General features: G+C 46.7%; 2 protein-coding genes across 3 annotated transcripts in view; one reads left to right on the top strand and one right to left on the bottom strand.

Moving 5' to 3' along the window:
* Positions 1-3654, bottom strand: part of chtf18 (CTF18, chromosome transmission fidelity factor 18 homolog (S. cerevisiae)) — an 85274-nt gene extending 81620 nt beyond the window's left edge. Inside the window, exon 1 of one of the 2 annotated variants that reach the window (XM_042316462.1) lies at positions 3394-3654. In XM_042316462.1, the coding sequence (XP_042172396.1) occupies positions 3394-3481 (88 nt within the window). In that variant the 5' untranslated portion in view covers positions 3482-3654. The remainder of the gene's footprint in view (positions 1-3393) is intronic. The other variant, XM_042316461.1, reaches the window with a different exon arrangement.
* Positions 3655-4072: 418 nt separating this feature from the next.
* Positions 4073-16544, top strand: LOC121845323 (phosphoribosyl pyrophosphate synthase-associated protein 2-like). Its single transcript, XM_042316463.1, has 12 exons — positions 4073-4383; positions 5370-5524; positions 7598-7650; positions 7733-7797; positions 10093-10265; positions 10362-10451; positions 10601-10626; positions 11607-11662; positions 13421-13551; positions 14794-14864; positions 14943-15089; positions 16295-16544. The coding sequence occupies exons 3-12, from the start codon at positions 7645-7647 to the stop codon at positions 16451-16453; spliced, it is 924 nt and encodes a 307-aa protein (XP_042172397.1). The 5' UTR covers positions 4073-4383; positions 5370-5524; positions 7598-7644; the 3' UTR covers positions 16454-16544.
* Positions 16545-17782: the final 1238 nt, after the last annotated feature.

The raw sequence follows: 17782 nt of genomic DNA, 5'->3' as shown, positions 1-17782 counted from the left end.
ACATGGGAACCCTAACCAAGACCTGTAACATGGAGACATGGGAACCCTAACCAAGACCTGTAACATGGAACATGGGAACCCTAACCAAGACCTGTAACATGGAGACATGGGAACCCTAACCAAGACCTGTAACATGGAGACATGGGAACCCTAACCAAGACCTGTAACATGGAGACATGGGAACCCTAACCAAGACCTGTAACATGGAGACTTGGGAACCCTAACAAGACCTGGAGACATGGGAACCCTAACCAAGACCTGTAACATGGAGACATGGGAACCCTAACCAAGACCTGTAACATGGAGACATGGGAACCCTAACCAAGACCTGTAACATGGAGACATGGGAACCCTAACCAAGACCTGTAACATGGAAACCCTAACCAAGACCTGTAACATGGAGACCTGTAACATGGAGAACCCTAACCAAGACCTGTAACATGGAGACATGGGAACCCTAACCAAGACCTGTAACATGGAGACATGGGAACCCTAACCAAGACCTGTAACATGGAGACATGGGAACCCTAACCAAGACCTGTAACATGGCCTTGTGGGAACCCTAACCAAGACCTGTAACATGGCCTTGTGGGAACCCTAACCAAGACCTGTAACATGGAGACATGGGAACCCTAACCAAGACCTGTAACATGGAGACATGGGAACCCTAACCAAGACCTGTAACATGGAGACATGGGAACCCTAACCAAGACCTGTAACATGGAGACATGGGAACCCTAACCAAGACCTGTAACATGGAGACCCCTAACCAAGACCTGTAACATGGAGACACCCTAACCAAGACCTGTAACATGGCATGGGAACCCTAACCAAGACCTGTAACATGGACCCCTAACCAAGACCTGTAACATGGAGACATGGGAACCCTAACCAAGACCTGTAACATGGAGACATGGGAACCCTAACCAAGACCTGTAACATGGAGACATGGGAACCCTAACCAAGACCTGTAACATGGAGACATGGGAACCCTAACCAAGACCTGTAACACAGCCGTGTGGGAACCCTAACCAAGAGCTGTAACATGGAGGCATGGGAACCCTAACCAAGACCTGTAACATGGCCTTGTGGGAACCCTAACCAAGACCTGTAACATGGCCTTGTGGGAACCCTAACCAAGACCTGTAACATGGCCTTGTGGGAACCCTAACCAAGACCTGTAACATGGCCTTGTGGGAACCCTAACCAAGACCTGTAACATGGAGACATGGGAACCCTAACCAAGACCTGTAACATGGAGACATGGGAACCCTAACCAAGACCTGTAACATGGAGACATGGGAACCCTAACCAAGACCTGTAACATGGAGACATGGGAACCCTAACCAAGACCTGTAACATGGCCTTGGGAACCCTAACCAAGACCTGTAACATGGAGACATGGGAACCCTAACCAAGACCTGTAACATGGAGACATGGGAACCCTAACCAAGACCTGTAACATGGAGACATGGGAACCCTAACCAAGACCTGTAACATGGAGACATGGGAACCCTAACCAAGACCTGTAACATGGCCTTGTGGGAACCCTAACCAAGACCTGTAACATGGAGACATGGGAACCCTAACCAAGACCTGTAACATGGAGACATGGGAACCCTAACCAAGACCTGTAACATGGAGACATGGGAACCCTAACCAAGACCTGTAACATGGAGACATGGGAACCCTAACCAAGACCTGTAACATGGAGACATGGGAACCCTAACCAAGACCTGTAACATGGAGACATGGGAACCCTAACCAAGACCTGTAACATGGAGACATGGGAACCCTAACCAAGACCTGTAACATGGAGACATGGGAACCCTAACCAAGACCTGTAACATGGAGACATGGGAACCCTAACCAAGACCTGTAACATGGAGACATGGGAACCCTAACCAAGACAACATGGAGACATGGAACCCTAACCAAGACCTGTAACATGGAGACATGGGAACCCTAACCAAGACCTGTAACATGGAGACATGGGAACCTAACCAAGACCTGTAACATGGAGACATGGGAACCCTAACCAAGACCTGTAACATGGAGACATGGGAACCCTAACCAAGACCTGTAACATGGAGACATGGGAACCCTAACCAAGACCTGTAACATGGAGACATGGGAACCCTAACCAAGACCTGTAACATGGAGACATGGGAACCCTAACCAAGACCTGTAACATGGAGACATGGGAACCCTAACCAAGACCTGTAACATGGAGACATGGGAACATGGAGATTTTTTTACATAGTTTCTAACGTGTTAATGCCAAAATAACGTCTAAAAAACGGGTCGCCACTGTCTTACTATTTTCTCCTTCTGTTCCTAGAGAACTACTACATCTGTTCCTACTTTTAACTCTGCATTTTGGGAGAAGGGCTCGTTAGTAAGCATTTCACTGTAAAGACTACACCTGTTGTATTCAGCATTTCACTGTAAGGACTACACCTGTTGTATTCAGCATTTCACTGTGAGGTCTACTACACCTGTTGTATTCAGCATTTCACTGTGAGGTCTACTCACTGTTGTATTCATCATTTCACTGTGGTCTACTACACCTGTTGTATTCAGCATTTCACTGTATTCAGATTTCACTACTACACCTGTTGTATTCAGCATTTCACTGTGAGGTCTACTACACCTGTTGTATTCAGCATTTCACTGTGAGGTCTACTACACCTGTTGTATTCAGCATTTCACTGTGAGGTCTACTACACCTGTTGTAGTCAGCATTTCACTGTAAGGTCTACTACACCTGTTGTATTCAGGTCTACTACACCTGTTGTATTCAGCATTTCACTGTGAGGTCTACTACACCTGTTGTATTCAGCATTTCACTGTGAGGTCTACTACACCTGTTGTATTCAGCATTTCACTGTGAGGTCTACTACACCTGTTGTATTCAGCATTTCACTGTGAGGTCTACTACACCTGTTGTATTCAGCATTTCACTGTGAGGTCTACTACACCTGTTGTATTCAGCATTTCACTGTGAGGTCTACTACACCTGTTGTATTCAGCATTTCACTGTGAGGTCTACTACACCTGTTGTATTCAGCATTTCACTGTGAGGTCTACTACACCTGTTGTATTCAGCATTTCACTGTGAGGTCTACTACACCTGTTGTATTCATCATTTCACTGTGAGGTCTACTACACCTGTTGTACTCGGCTCATGTGACAAATACATTTTGAACTATTGACGACCCTATAAAGCGACTTTTCAAAACGCTGCCCGTTCTGAGTTATTACCTGACGCCCAGGTGAGAAAAAAACAAATCGACCCGCGTTTGGAAAAGTCGGTTTAATAAGAAGACTTTTGGATATTTTTTTTATCTTGACCAGACTAACTTTTATCCATCTAACTAGCCTACAACTCACAGTCCATCTCAGCCAGGACCTCCAGCTCATCAGCGAACTGTTGTTCATACTCGTCCTCTATCCCGAACATCTCGTCATACTCGTCCATTAGTAGTCAGTCAAGTTGACCGGTATGTACCGGACAGCCGAGGTGTATAATATGATAATAATATCTATGCAATACTACTTTTTCAGTCGGTTCCGTGTTTGTTCGTTTTTGTCTTCTCCCGTCCCCGTCTGTCTGTCTGTCTTTCGCGGTAAACTCTTTGGGTTAACTATTTCCGGGTTAATTTTGTTTTCTCGCTTGTGATTGGATGATCCAGACAAAGACTAAGCTGCTTGTCCAATAGAAATCAACCAATTCCATTTGTAGGCGCTGTTATGGCGACGTCACGCCAAACTGCGCATGTGCAGCCAGTCAAAAATCAAAGTCCACACTTTTGTGATATAAATTTGTTTCTGCCGAAAATGAAAAAGTGTCAATTTGTAATTTTTCACGAAGTTGGAGTAATAACATGTTCAACTACTTAAAACATTGGCTTGAATCTAGATTGTGCCTTTTAGATTTAAGGAAAATTAACAACTAATAAGGAAGAATTGTTAATTTCTCTCATTGATCTATTTCACAAGTGTTCCCGGAAGTCTCAAAATATTGCGCCTCTTGGTTTAGAAACTCTCTGATCCAGATATTCATGTTCCGGGGGGGTGCTTCCGTATCCGGTCGGACCATGTTAGTTTGAGCAGCAGAATAATAAAAATAATTCTACACTACTACGGATAAAACCAGAGTTAAAATATTGCTGATCATTTCTCACACAATATCTCTGTAAAAAAATAAAAAATAACATACGTTTCTTGTGAAAACAGAAAGACTTCAGGTGGAGAGGATGAAACGTGGGAGGTTAAACTCTACCGCTGGGTGACGGTGCTACTCGTGTCTGTCCACTAAACAGCTGTCGACACAACTCATGTCTCCAGAGTTGACTTGTTGTTGACACCGAAAGCAAACTGGTGAGGGATTTAATTCGATAACGACGTTGTTTATATTGTCTGTCAGGACCCAAAGCATCGCAACCTGGACACATCTAATACTATAAACGGTGAAGTACGAGATAAACCGCTGGGATAATAACCCGTAACGAGTTCAGCTCATCAAAAAAATCTCTCTCAATTAAAGTGTAGCTAGTTATATTCTTATTAGTTTAGACTTTGAAACATTTATAAATATAAGTGGTTTAGTATGTAATAACTTTTACTCCTTAGTTTGTTGCTAGACAACGTTAGCTATCAGGAAGTGCTTGAGCAGCCAGGTGATCCATCCCCGGTGTCACCATGGTAACCACCAGGTAAGGTACCGGAAGACCAAACTCCTGGGGCCCCTGCCCCTAGGCACGACACCCCATATTCAAATTAACCAACTCATCATCAAAATTTGATGATTTGAATCTGCTGTGTAGTGCTAGGGTAAATACCAAAACGTGCACCCATGGGGGAGGGGGGCCCAGGACCAAGCTGTAGAGGAGAGAGTTAGTTAGTTAATTAGTTAGTTAACTACTTACTAGTACTAGCTAGTTTATCTTCGTCTTACATGTTGTCGTTACTCTGCTGTTCTGAATTCAAAATACCCGGAGGATGACTTGGAGGACAGGTACCTACAGTAGGAAGCTACTGGACACAGAGGTGAAGTGATTAGGGTTTCTGTGTGAATGTTTTTATAGCAGGTTCATGGTTTTCTGCTAATGTAACCTCTTGGGTACTGAAACCCACTCAAGACAGTGTTTCGCCCACTGAGCAAAACCCGAGACTGTGTAGACCCATTATTGTTATATTATTGTGTGATTTAAAAAAAAACATGTTTTTTTAAACTTTAATTTATTTTCCTAACCCTGTTTTCTTAAATCTGCATTGTTGGTTAAGGGCTTGTAAGTAAGTATTTCACTGTTGTATTTGGCAAATTAAATGTGATTTGTGTGGTAATAATGTTGTGTGTTTTCCAGGAAGGTCTCACTGAAGTGTGGCAGCCCAGACAGGGGTTGGCCACCCCCCCAGAGGGAGGGGCTAAGACCAATGTAGACAAACTAAAGGACCGATTGGTCCTGTTCTCCGCTAACTCCTCACCCTCTTGTATGGAGCTGGCCAATAGGATCGCAGAGTGAGTCAATAGACCACACCCACTATCCAGATGTTCCAGTTTACACCAGGGCTGTTGCAGATAGAAACGCCTTGACTAGAGCGGACATGAACCCCCCAGGGTTAGCATGTTACCTTTCCCTCTGGTAGGAGACTGTAGTTGAATAGCATGTTACCTTTCCCTCTGGTAGGAGACTGTAGTTGAATAGCATGTTACCTTTCCTTCTGGTAGGAGACTGTAGTTGAATAGCATGTTACCTTTCCCTCTGGTAGGAGACTGTAGTTGAATAGCATGTTACTTTTCCCTCTGGTAGGAGACTGTAGTTGAATAGCATGTTACCTTTCCCTCTGGTAGGAGACTGTAGTTGAATAGCATGTTACCTTTCCCTCTGGTAGGAGACTGTAGTTGAATAGCATGTTACCTTTCCCTCTGGTAGGAGACTGTAGTTGAATAGCATGTTACCTTTCCCTCTGGTAGGAGACTGTAGTTGAATAGCATGTTACCTTTCCCTCTGGTAGGAGACTGTAGTTGAATAGCATGTTACCTTTCCCTCTGGTAGGAGACTGTAGTTGAATATTATATTACACGTCTGTCTGGTAGGAGTCTGTCTGTTATAGGAGCCTCCTTAACCTTTCCCTGTCTGTCTAGGAGACTGGGAGTTGAGCTGGGCAAGACTGAAGTCTACCAGGATTCCCTAATGGTGAGGAAGAGGAGGAGTTGGAGGATGATGGTAATGGTTCCTTTGACCCTCTGGTAGGAGACTGTTGTCTCCATAAAGCATGTTACCAGATCCAGGAGTCTGGTCAGGGGAGACTGTCAGTCATGACCATACCTGCAGTTTATAACAGGATCCACCTGGTAGTAGACTGTAGTTTATAACAGGATAGGTGTACATGTTTACCTGGTGTCCCGTCTTTATAACAGGATAGGTGTAGACTGTCAGTTTAATAGCATGTTACCTGGTGTACCCTCTGTTTATAACTGGAGACACCTGGTGTATACCGCAGTTTATAACAGGATACTGGTGTACACCGTCCCTCTGGTAGGAGACTGTCAGTTTAATAGCACCTGGTTACCTTTCCCTCTGGTAGGAGACTGTAGTTGATAGCATGTTACCTTTCCCTCTGGTAGGAGACTGTCAGTTTATATAGCATGTTACTTTTCCCTCTGGTAGGAGACTGTAGTTGAATAGCATGTTACTTTTCCCTCTGGTAGGAGACTGTAGTTTAATAGCATGTTACCTTTCCCCTGGTAGGAGACTGTAGTTTATAACAGAATACACCTGTGTACTTTTCCCTCTTTATAACAGGTAGGTGACTGTAGTTTATAACAGAATACACCTGGTGTACACCGTGTTTATAACAGGATACCCTGGTTCCCTCTGTTTATAACAGGAGACTGGTGTAGTTTTATAACAGAATAGCACCGTGTTTATAACAGGATTTTCCCTCTGGTAGGAGACTGTAGTTTATAACAGGATACAGGTGTACATGTTTACCTTTCCCTCTTTATAACAGGTACACCTGGTGACTGTCAGTTTATAACAGGATGTTACCTTTCCCTCTGGTAGGAGACTGTAGTTTATAACATGTTACCTTTCCCTCTGGTAGGAGACTGTGTAGTTGAATAACATGTTACACTTTCCCTCTGGTAGGAGACTGTAGTTGAATACACAGGATACATGTTACCTTTCCCCTGGTAGGAGACTGTACAGTTGATAACATGATACCTTTCCCTCTGGTAGGAGACTGTTGTTGAATAGCATGTTACCTTTCCCTCTGGTAGGAGACTGTAGTTGAATAGCATGTTACCTTTCCCTCTGGTTATAACAGGAGACTGTAGTTGAATAGCATTTATAACTTTCCCTGGTAGGAGACTGTTTATGAATAGCATGTTACCTTTCCCTCTGGTAGGAGACTGTAGTTGAATAGCATGTTACCTTTCCCCTGGTAGGAGACTGTTGTTGAATAGCATGTTACCTTTCCCTCTGGTTTATAACAGGAGACTGTAGTTGAGTATTATATAACACGATACTGTCTGCCTGTCTGTCTATCTATAGGTGCCTCCTTTATACCCTAACCTGTCTGTCTATAGGAGACTGGGAGTAGAGCTGGGCAAGACTGAAGTCTACCAGGATTCTAATGGAGGTGAGGTTTATAGAGGAGGAGGAGGAGGATGATGGTAATGGTTCTGTGTTATGACCCCTGACCTGACCTTTTGTCTCCATAGAAACGCGTATCCAGATTAGGAGTCGGTCAGAGGGAAACACGTCTGGTCATCCAGACCATCTCACCGTCAGTTTATAACAGGATACACCTGGTGTACACCGTCAGTTTATAACAGGATACACCTGGTGTACACCGTCAGTTTATAACAGGATACACCTGGTGTACACCGTTTATAACAGTTTATAACAGGATACACCTGGTGTACCGTCAGTTTATCAGTTTATAACCACCTGTGTATAACAGGATACACCTGTTTTATAACAGGATACACCTGGTGTACACAGGATACCTGGTGTACACCGTCAGTTTATAACAGGATACACCTGGTGTACACCGTCAGTTTATAACAGGTGTACACCTGGTTTATAACAGTACACACGTCAGTTTATAACAGGATACACCTGGTGTACAACAGGATACACCTGGTGTACCACCTGGTGTACAGTTTATAACAGGATACACCTGGTGTACACCGTCAGTTTATAACAGGATACACCTGGTGTACACCGTCAGTTTATAACAGGATACACCTGGTGTACAGGATACACCTGGTGTACACCGTCAGTTTATAACAGGATACACCTGGTGTACAGTTTATAACAGGATACCGTCAGTTTATAACAGGATACACCTGGTGTACACCGTCAGTTTATAACAGGATACACCTGGTGTACACCGTCAGTTTATAACAGGATACACCTGGTGTACAGTTTATAACAGGATACACCTGGTGTACACCGTTTTATAACAGGATACACCTGGTGTACACCGTCAGTTTATAACAGGATACACCTGGTGTACACCCTGGTCAGTTTATAACAGGATACACCTGGTGTACCGTCAGTTTATAACAGGATACACCTGGTGTACACCGTTTTATAACAGGATACACCTGGTGTACACCGTCAGTTTATAACAGGATACACCTGGTGTAGTTTATAACAGGATACACCTGGTGTACAGTTTATAACAGGATACACCTGGTGTACACCTGGTCAGTTTATAACAGGATACACCTGGTGTACACCGTCAGTTTATAACAGGATACACCTGGTGTACACCGTCAGTTTATAACAGGATACACCTGGTGTACACCGTCAGTTTATAACAGGATACACCTGGTGTACACCGTCAGTTTATAACAGGATACACCTGGTGTACACCGTCAGTTTATAACAGGATACACCTGGTGTACACCGTCAGTTTATAACAGGATACACCTGGTGTACACCGTCAGTTTATAACCTGGTGTACAGGATACACCTGGTGTACACCGTCAGTTTATAACAGGATACACCTGGTGTACAGGATACACCTGGTCAGTTTTATAACAGGATACACCTGGTGTACACCGTCAGTTTATAACAGGATACACCTGGTGTACACCGTCAGTTTATAACAGGATACACCTGGTGTACACCGTCAGTTTATAACAGGATACACCTGGTGTACACCGTCAGTTTATAACAGGATACACCTGGTGTACACCGTCAGTTTATACTGGATACACCTGGTGTACACCGTCAGTTTATAACAGGATACACCTAGTGTACACCGTCAGATTATAACAGGATACACCTGGTGTACACCGTCAGTTTATAACAGGTTACACCTGGTGTACACCGTCAGTTTATAACAGGATACACCTGGTGTACACCGTCAGTTTATAACAGGTTTATACACCTGGTGTACACCGTCAGTTTATAACAGGATACACCTGGTGTACACCGTCAGTTTATAACAGGATACACCTGGTGTACCTGGTTTATAACAGGATACACCTGGTGTACACCGTCAGTTTATAACAGGATACACCTGGTGTACACCGGTCAGTTTATAACAGGATACACCTGGTGTACACCGTCAGTTTATAACAGGATACACCTGGTGTACACCGTCAGTTTATAACAGGATACACCTGGTGTACACCGTCAGTTTATAACAGGATACACCTGGTGTACACCGTCAGTTTATAACAGGATACACCTGGTGTACACCGTCAGTTTATAACAGGATACACCTGGTGTACACCGTCAGTTTATAACAGGATACACCTGGTGTACACCGTCAGTTTATAACAGGATACACCTGGTGTACACCGTCAGTTTATAACAGAATACACCTGGTGTACACCGTCAGTTTATAACAGGATACACCTGGTGTACACCGTCAGTTTATACTGGGTTATAGTAGATTATAGATTATAGTCTTATGATTCTAACACATTTCACCCAGTTCTACAGATTCAGGGTGGAATACTTTAGTCACTACTTTAAATATTCAAATTCTTCTATCAATGGAGCTCTCCCTCTCTCTGTGTATTTGCGTTACTGTAACAGTAAACTGTGAGTGTGTGTGCAGGGATGTGAACCGGTGCCTGATGGAGCTGTGTGTGATGGCGTATGGGTGTGTGACGGCGTGTGCGAGGAGTGTGTGTGGCGTGCTGCCGTACCTACCCTACAGTAAACAGTGTAAGATGAGGAAACGGGGATCCATCGTCTGTAAGCTGATCGCCTCTCTGATGTGCAGGGCAGGTGAGACAACACGTTATGTTTCAATCGAATGTGTTGGAGATAACGGTTCATCTACACTGTGTTAGGTCTGACGTACGTATGTGTGTGTGTGTGTAGGTCTGACCCATCTCATCACTGTGGATCTTCATCAGAAGGAGATTCAGGGCTTCTTCAACATCCCAGTAGACAACCTGAGAGCTTCTCCTTCCTACTGCAGTACATACAGGAGGAGGTAAGACTACACTACCCACAACCCCCCTCCTACTACAGTACATACAGGAGGTAGGACTACACTACCCACAACCCCTCCTACTACAGTACATACAGGAGGTAGGACTACACTACCCACAACCCCCTCCTACTGCAGTACATACAGGAGGAGGTAGGACTACACTCCTACTACAGTACATACAGGAGGTAGGACAACCCCAACCCCCTACTACAGTACATACAGGAGGAGGTAGGACTACACTACCCACAACCCCTACACTACTACTACAGTACATACAGGAGGAGGTAGGACTACACTACCCACAACCCCCTCCTACTACAGTACATACAGGAGGAGGTAGGACTACACTACCCACAACCCCCATCCTACCCCATTAGGAGGTAGGACTCCTACTACAGTACATACAGGAGGAGGGCTACACTACCCACAACCCCTCCTAGGGGAGGAGGTAAGACTACACTACCCACAACCCCCTCCTACTGCAGTACATACAGGAGGAGGTAGGACATACAGGAGGTAGGACTACTACTCACAACCCCCTCCTACTGCAGTACATACATTAGGAGGGTAGGACTACACTACCCACAACCCCCCTATCCTACTGCAGTACATACATTAGGAGGTAGGACTACACTACCCACAACCCCCATCCTACTACAGTACATACAGGAGGAGGTAGGACTACACTACTACCATACAACCCCCACAACCCCTCCTACTGCAGTACATACAGGAGGAGGTAGGACTACACTACCCACAACCCCTCCTACTACAGTACATACATTAGGAGGTAGGACTACACTACCCACAACCCCTCCTACTACAGTACATACAGGAGGAGGTAGGACTACACTACCCACAACCCCCTCCTACTACAGTACATACAGGAGGTAGGACTACACTACCCACAACCCCTCCTACTACAGTACATACAGGAGGGAGGACTACACTACCCACAACCCCCTACTACTACAGTACATACAGGAGGGAGGACTACACTACCCACAACCCCCCAGTACATACAGGAGGAGTTAAGCTGTAGATTCCAGACTCTACTACCCACAACCCCTTGTTGTCTCCCTGTAGATTCCAGACTACACTACCCATAACTCCTTGTTGTCTCCCTGTAGATTCCAGACTACCATAATGCCGTTATCGTGGCCAAATCACCGTCCTCCGCTAAGAGGTGAGTTACCCTGACGCTCATTTCTCTGTCTCTCTGTCTCTGTCTCTCTGTCTCTAAGAGGTGAGTTACCCTGACGCTCATTTCTCTGTCTCTCTGTCTCTAAGAGGTGAGTTACCCTGACGCTCATTTCTCTGTCTCTCTGTCTCTAAGAGGTGAGTTACCCTGACGCTCATTTCTCTGTCTCTCTGTCTCTGTCTCTAGAGGTGAGTTACCCTGACGCTCATTTCTCTGTCTGTCTCTGTCTCTGTCTCTAAGAGGTGAGTTACCCTGACGCTCATTTCTCTGTCTCAAGAGGTGAGTTACCCTGACGCTCATTTCTCTGTCTCTCTGTCTCTGTCTCTCTGTCTCTAAGAGGTGAGTTACTGACTCTGTCTCTGTCTCTCTGTCTCTAAGAGGTGAGTTACCCTGACGCTCATTTCTCTGTCTCTCTGTCTGTCTCTAAGAGGTTACCCTGACGCTCATTTCTCTGTCTCCTCTGTCTCTGTCTCTCTGTCTCTAAGAGGTGAGTTACCCTGACGCTCATTTCTCTGTCTCTCTGTCTCTAAGAGGTGAGTTACCCTGACGTCATTTCTCTGTCTCTCTGTCTCTAAGAGGTGAGTTACCCTGACGCTCATTTCTCTGTCTCTCTGTCTCTAAGAGGTGAGTTACCCTGACGCTCATTTCTCTGTCTCTCTGTCTCTCTGTCTCTAAGAGGTGAGTTACCCTGACGCTCATTTCTCTGTCTCTCTGTCTCTAAGAGGTGAGTTACCCTGACGCTCATTTCTCTGTCTCTCTGTCTCTGAGGTGAGTTACCCTGACGCTCATTTCTCTGTCTCTCTGTCTCTAAGAGGTGAGTTACCCTGACGCTCATTTCTCTGTCTCTCTGTTTCTGTCTCTCTGTCTCTAAGAGGTGAGTTACCCTGACGCTCATTTCTCTGTCTCTCTGTCTCTGTCTCTCTGTCTCTAAGAGGTGAGTTACCCTGACGCTCATTTCTCTGTCTCTCTGTCTCTGTCTCTCTGTCTCTAAGAGGTGAGTTACCCTGACGCTCATTTCTCTGTCTCTCTGTCTCTAAGTCTCTCAAGTCTCTCTGTCTCTGTCTCTCTGTCTCTAGGTGAGTTACCCTGACGCTCATTTCTCTGTCTCTCTGTCTCTGTCTCTCTGTCTCTAAGAGGTGAGTTACCCTGACGCTCATTTCTCTGTCTCTCTGTCTCTAAGAGGTGAGTTACCCTGACGCTCATTTCTCTGTCTCTCTGTTTCTGTCTCTGTCTCTCTGTCTCTGTCTCTGTCTCTAAGAGGTGAGTTACCCTGACGCTCATTTCTCTGTCTCTCTGTCTCTGTCTCTCTGTCTCTAAGAGGTGAGTTACCCTGACGCTCATTTCTCTGTCTCTCTGTCTCTAAGAGGTGAGTTACCCTGACGCTCATTTCTCTGTCTCTCTGTTTCTGTCTCTCTGTCTCTAAGTGGTGAGTTACCCTGTCTCGCTCATTTCTCTGTCTCTCTGTCTCTTTCTCTCTGTCTCTAAGAGGTGAGTTACCCTGACGCTCATTTCTCTTTCTCTCTGTCTCTAAGAGGTGAGTTACTCTGACGCTCATTTCTCTGTCTCTCTGTCTCTGTCTCTAAGTGGTGAGTTACCCTGACGCTCATTTCTCTGTCTCTCTGTCTCTTTCTCTCTGTCTCTAAGAGGTGAGTTACCCTAACGCTCATTTCTTAAGTTCACAATGAATTAATACACTACAACTAAGTCTGTCTCTGTGTCTGTCTCTCTGTCTCTGTTGTCTAGGGCCCAGTCCCTCGCCGAAAGGTTGCGTGTGTCTATTGCTGTGATCCACGGAGATGCAGAGACGGACCTGCTGGACGGACGGCACTCTCCTCCGACAGTCAGAACCACCGGAGGTCTACCTGAACTACCCTGTAAGAGACACACAGTTCCCTGTAAGAGACACACAGTTCCCTGTTAGAGACACACAGTTCCCTGTTAGAGACACACAGTTCCCTGTTAGAGACACACAGTTCCCTGTTAGAGACACACAGTTCCCTGTTAGAGACACACAGTTCCCTGTTAGAGACACACAGTTCCCTGTTAGAGACACACAGTTCCCTGTTAGAGACACACAGTTCCCTGTTAGAGACACACAGTTCCCTGTTAGGGACACACAGTTCCCTGTTAGGGACACACAGTTCCCTGTTAAAGGGCCTCATCTGACTCTGGGTCAGTAGATAAAGGACCTCATCTGACTCTGGGTCAGTAGATAAAGGACCTCATCTGACTCTGGGTCAATAGATAACGGACCTCATTACCGTCTCTCTCTCTCTGTCAGTCTGTATCCCTAAGGAGATCATCTGACTCTGGGTCAGTAGATAACGGACCTCATTACCGTCTCTCTCTCTCTGTCAGTCTGTATCCCTAAGGAGATCATCTGACTCTGGGTCAGTAGATAACGGACCTCATTACCGTCTCTCTCTCTCTGTCAGTCTGTATCCCTAAGGAGATCATCTGACTCTGGGTCAGTAGATAACGGACCTCATTACCGTCTCTCTCTGTCAGTCTGTATCCCTAAGGAGATCATCTGACTCTGGGTCAGTAGATAACGGACCTCATTACCGTCTCTCTCTCTGTCAGTCTGTATCCCTAAGGAGATCATCTGACTCTGGGTCAGGAGATAACGGGCCTCATTACCGTCTCTCTCTCTGTCAGTTTGTATCCCTAAGGAGATCATCTGACTCTGGGTCAGTAGATAACGGGCCTCATTACCATCTCTCTCTCTCTGTCAGTCTGTATCCCTAAGGAGAAGCATCTGATCTCTGGGTCAGGAGATGTGGCGGACCTCATTACGCCATCATCTGTGAGTCTGTATCCTAAGGAGATCATCTGACTCTGGGTCAGTAGATAACGGGGGATTACCGTCTGTCTCTGTCAGTCTGTACCTGCTGTGTGTGTAAGTAGATCAGACTGACATCATCTGATCTGATCCTAAGTGAGGTTTTGACTCTGGGTCAGCGGATAATGCTGAGGGAGTCAGTCTGTATCCCTAAGGAGATCATCTGACTCTGGGTCAGTAGATGCCATCCTCATTACCGTCTCTCTCTCTGTCAGTCTGTATCCCAGAATCCTGACCAGGGTCAGCCATTAGTCCTCATTACCGCTCTGGTCAGTTTGTATCCCTAAGGAGAAGCATCCTATCACAGTCGTAGGAGATGTGGCCGGACGCATCGCCATCATCGTGGTGAGTGGCTGGGGTCAGAGGTCAGGGCAGGACGGGGGAGGTGTGTATGTGTGTTAACCTGGTGTGTGTGTATGTCAGGATGACATCATCGATGATGCGGTGGGTTTTGTGGCGGCAGCGGAGATGCTGAGGGAGAGGGGGGCGGGGCCGATCATCGCCATGGCAACACATGCCATCCTGTCTGCGGACGCTCCCAGAATCCTCCAGGAGTCAGCCATTAGTCAGGTAAGAGCGGAATGGAGGGGGGAGGGGAACGGGAACGGAGGGGAGGGGAAGGAACGGAGGGGAGGGGAGGAGGGTCAGGGAACGGAGGGGAACGGAAGGGAAGGGACGGAAACGGAGGGGAGGGGAACGGAGGGAGGGGAACGGAACGGAGGGGGGGGGGAGTGGCTGGGGTCAACGGAGGGGAGGGGGAGGGGAACGGAGGGGACGGGAACGGATGGGAGAGGACGGCGCGGGGAGGGGAGGAGGAGGGGGAGGGAACGGAGGGGGGGAAGGGGAGGGGAACGGGGGGGAGGGAGGGACGGGAGGGGAGGGGAACGGAGGAGGGGAACGGAGGGGAAGGGAACGGAAGGGAGGGGAGGGGAAGGGAGGGGAAACGGAGGGACGGGGGAACGGAGGGGACGGGAACGGAGGGGAGGGGAACGGAGGGGAGAGGACGGGAACGGAGGGGAACGGAGGAGGGGACGGGAACGGAGGGGAGGGAACGGAGGGGGGGGAACGGAGGGGGAGGGGAGGGAAACGGAAGGGAACGGAGGGGGGGAACGGAAGGGACGGGAACGAAGGGGACGGGAACGGAGGGGAGGGGAACGGAGGGGAGGGGGACGGGAACGGAAGGGGAGGGGAACGGAGGAGGGGGGAACGGAGGAGGGGAGGGAACGGAGGGGAGGAGAACGGAAGGGAGGGGGAACGGAAGGGGAGGGGAACGGAACGGAGGGAGGAGGGGACGGGAACGGAGGGAGGGGAACGGAGGGGAGGGAACGGAGGGAACGGAGGGGAGGGGAGGGAACGGAGGGGGGAGGGGAACGGAGGGGACGGGACGGGGAGGGAACGGAGGGGAGGGGAACGGAAGGGACGGGAGGGGAGGGGAAGGGACGGGAACGGAGGGGGGGAACGGGGGACGGGGAACGGAGGGGGAGGGGAGGGGAACGGAACGGAGGGGACGGGAACGGGGGAGGGGAACGGAACGGAGGGGACGGGAACGGAGGGGAGGGGAACAGGAACGGAGGGGACGGGAACGGATGGGAGAGGACGGGAACGGAGGGGACGGGAACGGAGGGGAGGGTCTGTCTGTCTGTCTAGTTGGAGCTTTATTAGTTTTCTCACGATTCTCTTGATTTAGTCTCTCTCTCTCTGCCCGTCTGTCTGCCTGTCTCTGTCTCTCTCTGCCCGTCTGTCTGTCTCGCTGTCTCTGTCTCTCTCTTCTCTAGGTAGTGGTAACCAACACGATTCCCCACTCGTCCCAGAAGCTCCAGTGCTGTAAGATAAAGACGGTTGATGTTTCTCTGATCCTGTCTGAAGCTGTACGGAGGATCCACTGTGGAGAGTCAATGTCTTGTCTGTTCCACAACATAGGAGCTGACGACTGATACACACCATACACACACCACAGACTACACACACACACACACATATGCACGTTTATTTTCTGCCAAAATAAAAATTGCCATTGGTTTGTCAGTATTTGTGCAGCAGATGTTTTCAAATCAGTTTATTTGTCACGTTCGCCGAATGAATATTCTAATTTGAATACAACAGGTGTAGTAGACCTTACAGTGAAATGCTGAATACAACAGGTGTAGTAGACCTCACAGTGAAATGCTGAATACAACAGGTGTAGTAGACCTTACAGTGAAATGCTGAATACAACAGGTGTAGTAGACCTCACAGTGAAATGATGAATACAACAGGTGTAGTAGACCTTACAGTGAAATGAGGAATACAACAGGTGTAGTAGACCTCACAGTGAAATGCTGAATACAACAGATGTAGTAGACCTCACAGTGAAATGATGAATACAACAGGTGTGAAATGATGAATACAACAGGTGTAGTAGACCTCACAGTGAAATGATGAATACAACAGGTGTAGTAGACCTCACAGTGAAATGATGAATACAACAGGTGTAGTAGACCTCACAGTGAAATGCTGAATACAACAGGTGTAGTAGACCTTACAGTGAAATGCTGAATACAACAGGTGTAGTAGACCTTACAGTGAAATGATGAATACAACAGGTGTAGTAGACCTCACAGTGAAATGCTGAATACAACAGGTGTAGTAGACCTCACAGTGAAATGCTGAATACAACAGGTGTAGTAGACCTCACAGTGAAATGATGAATAAATCAAAACAAATTGTATTTGTCACATACACATGGTTAGCAGATGTTAATGCGAGTGTAGCGAAATGCTTGTGCTTCTAGTTCCGACAATGCAGTAATAACCAACGAGTAATCTAACCTAACAATTCCAAAACTACTGTCTTATACACACAAGTGTAATGGGATAAAGAATATGTACATAAAGATATATGAATGAGTGATGGTACAGAGCAGCATAGGCAAGATACAGTAGATGATATCGAGTACAGTATATACATATGAGATGAGTATGTAAACCAAGTGGCATAGTTAAAGTGGCTAGTGATACATGTATTACATAAGGATGCAGTCGATGATATAGAGTACAGTATCAACGTATGCATATGAGATGAACAATGTAGGGTAAGTAACATTATATAAGGTAGCATTGTTTAAAGTGGCTAGTGATATATTTTACATCATTTCCCATCAATTCCCATTATTAAAGTGGCTGGAGTTGAGTCAGTGTGTTGGCAGCAGCCACTCAATGTTAGTGGTGGCTGTTTAACAGTCTGATGGCCTTGAGATAAGAAGCTGTTTTTCAGTCTCTCGGTCC

The sequence above is a fragment of the Oncorhynchus tshawytscha genome, unplaced genomic scaffold (genome assembly GCF_018296145.1).
Source record: "Oncorhynchus tshawytscha isolate Ot180627B unplaced genomic scaffold, Otsh_v2.0 Un_contig_1312_pilon_pilon, whole genome shotgun sequence".
NCBI lineage: Eukaryota > Metazoa > Chordata > Actinopteri > Salmoniformes > Salmonidae > Oncorhynchus > Oncorhynchus tshawytscha.
This window is presented reverse-complemented; position numbering and strand designations above follow the sequence as displayed.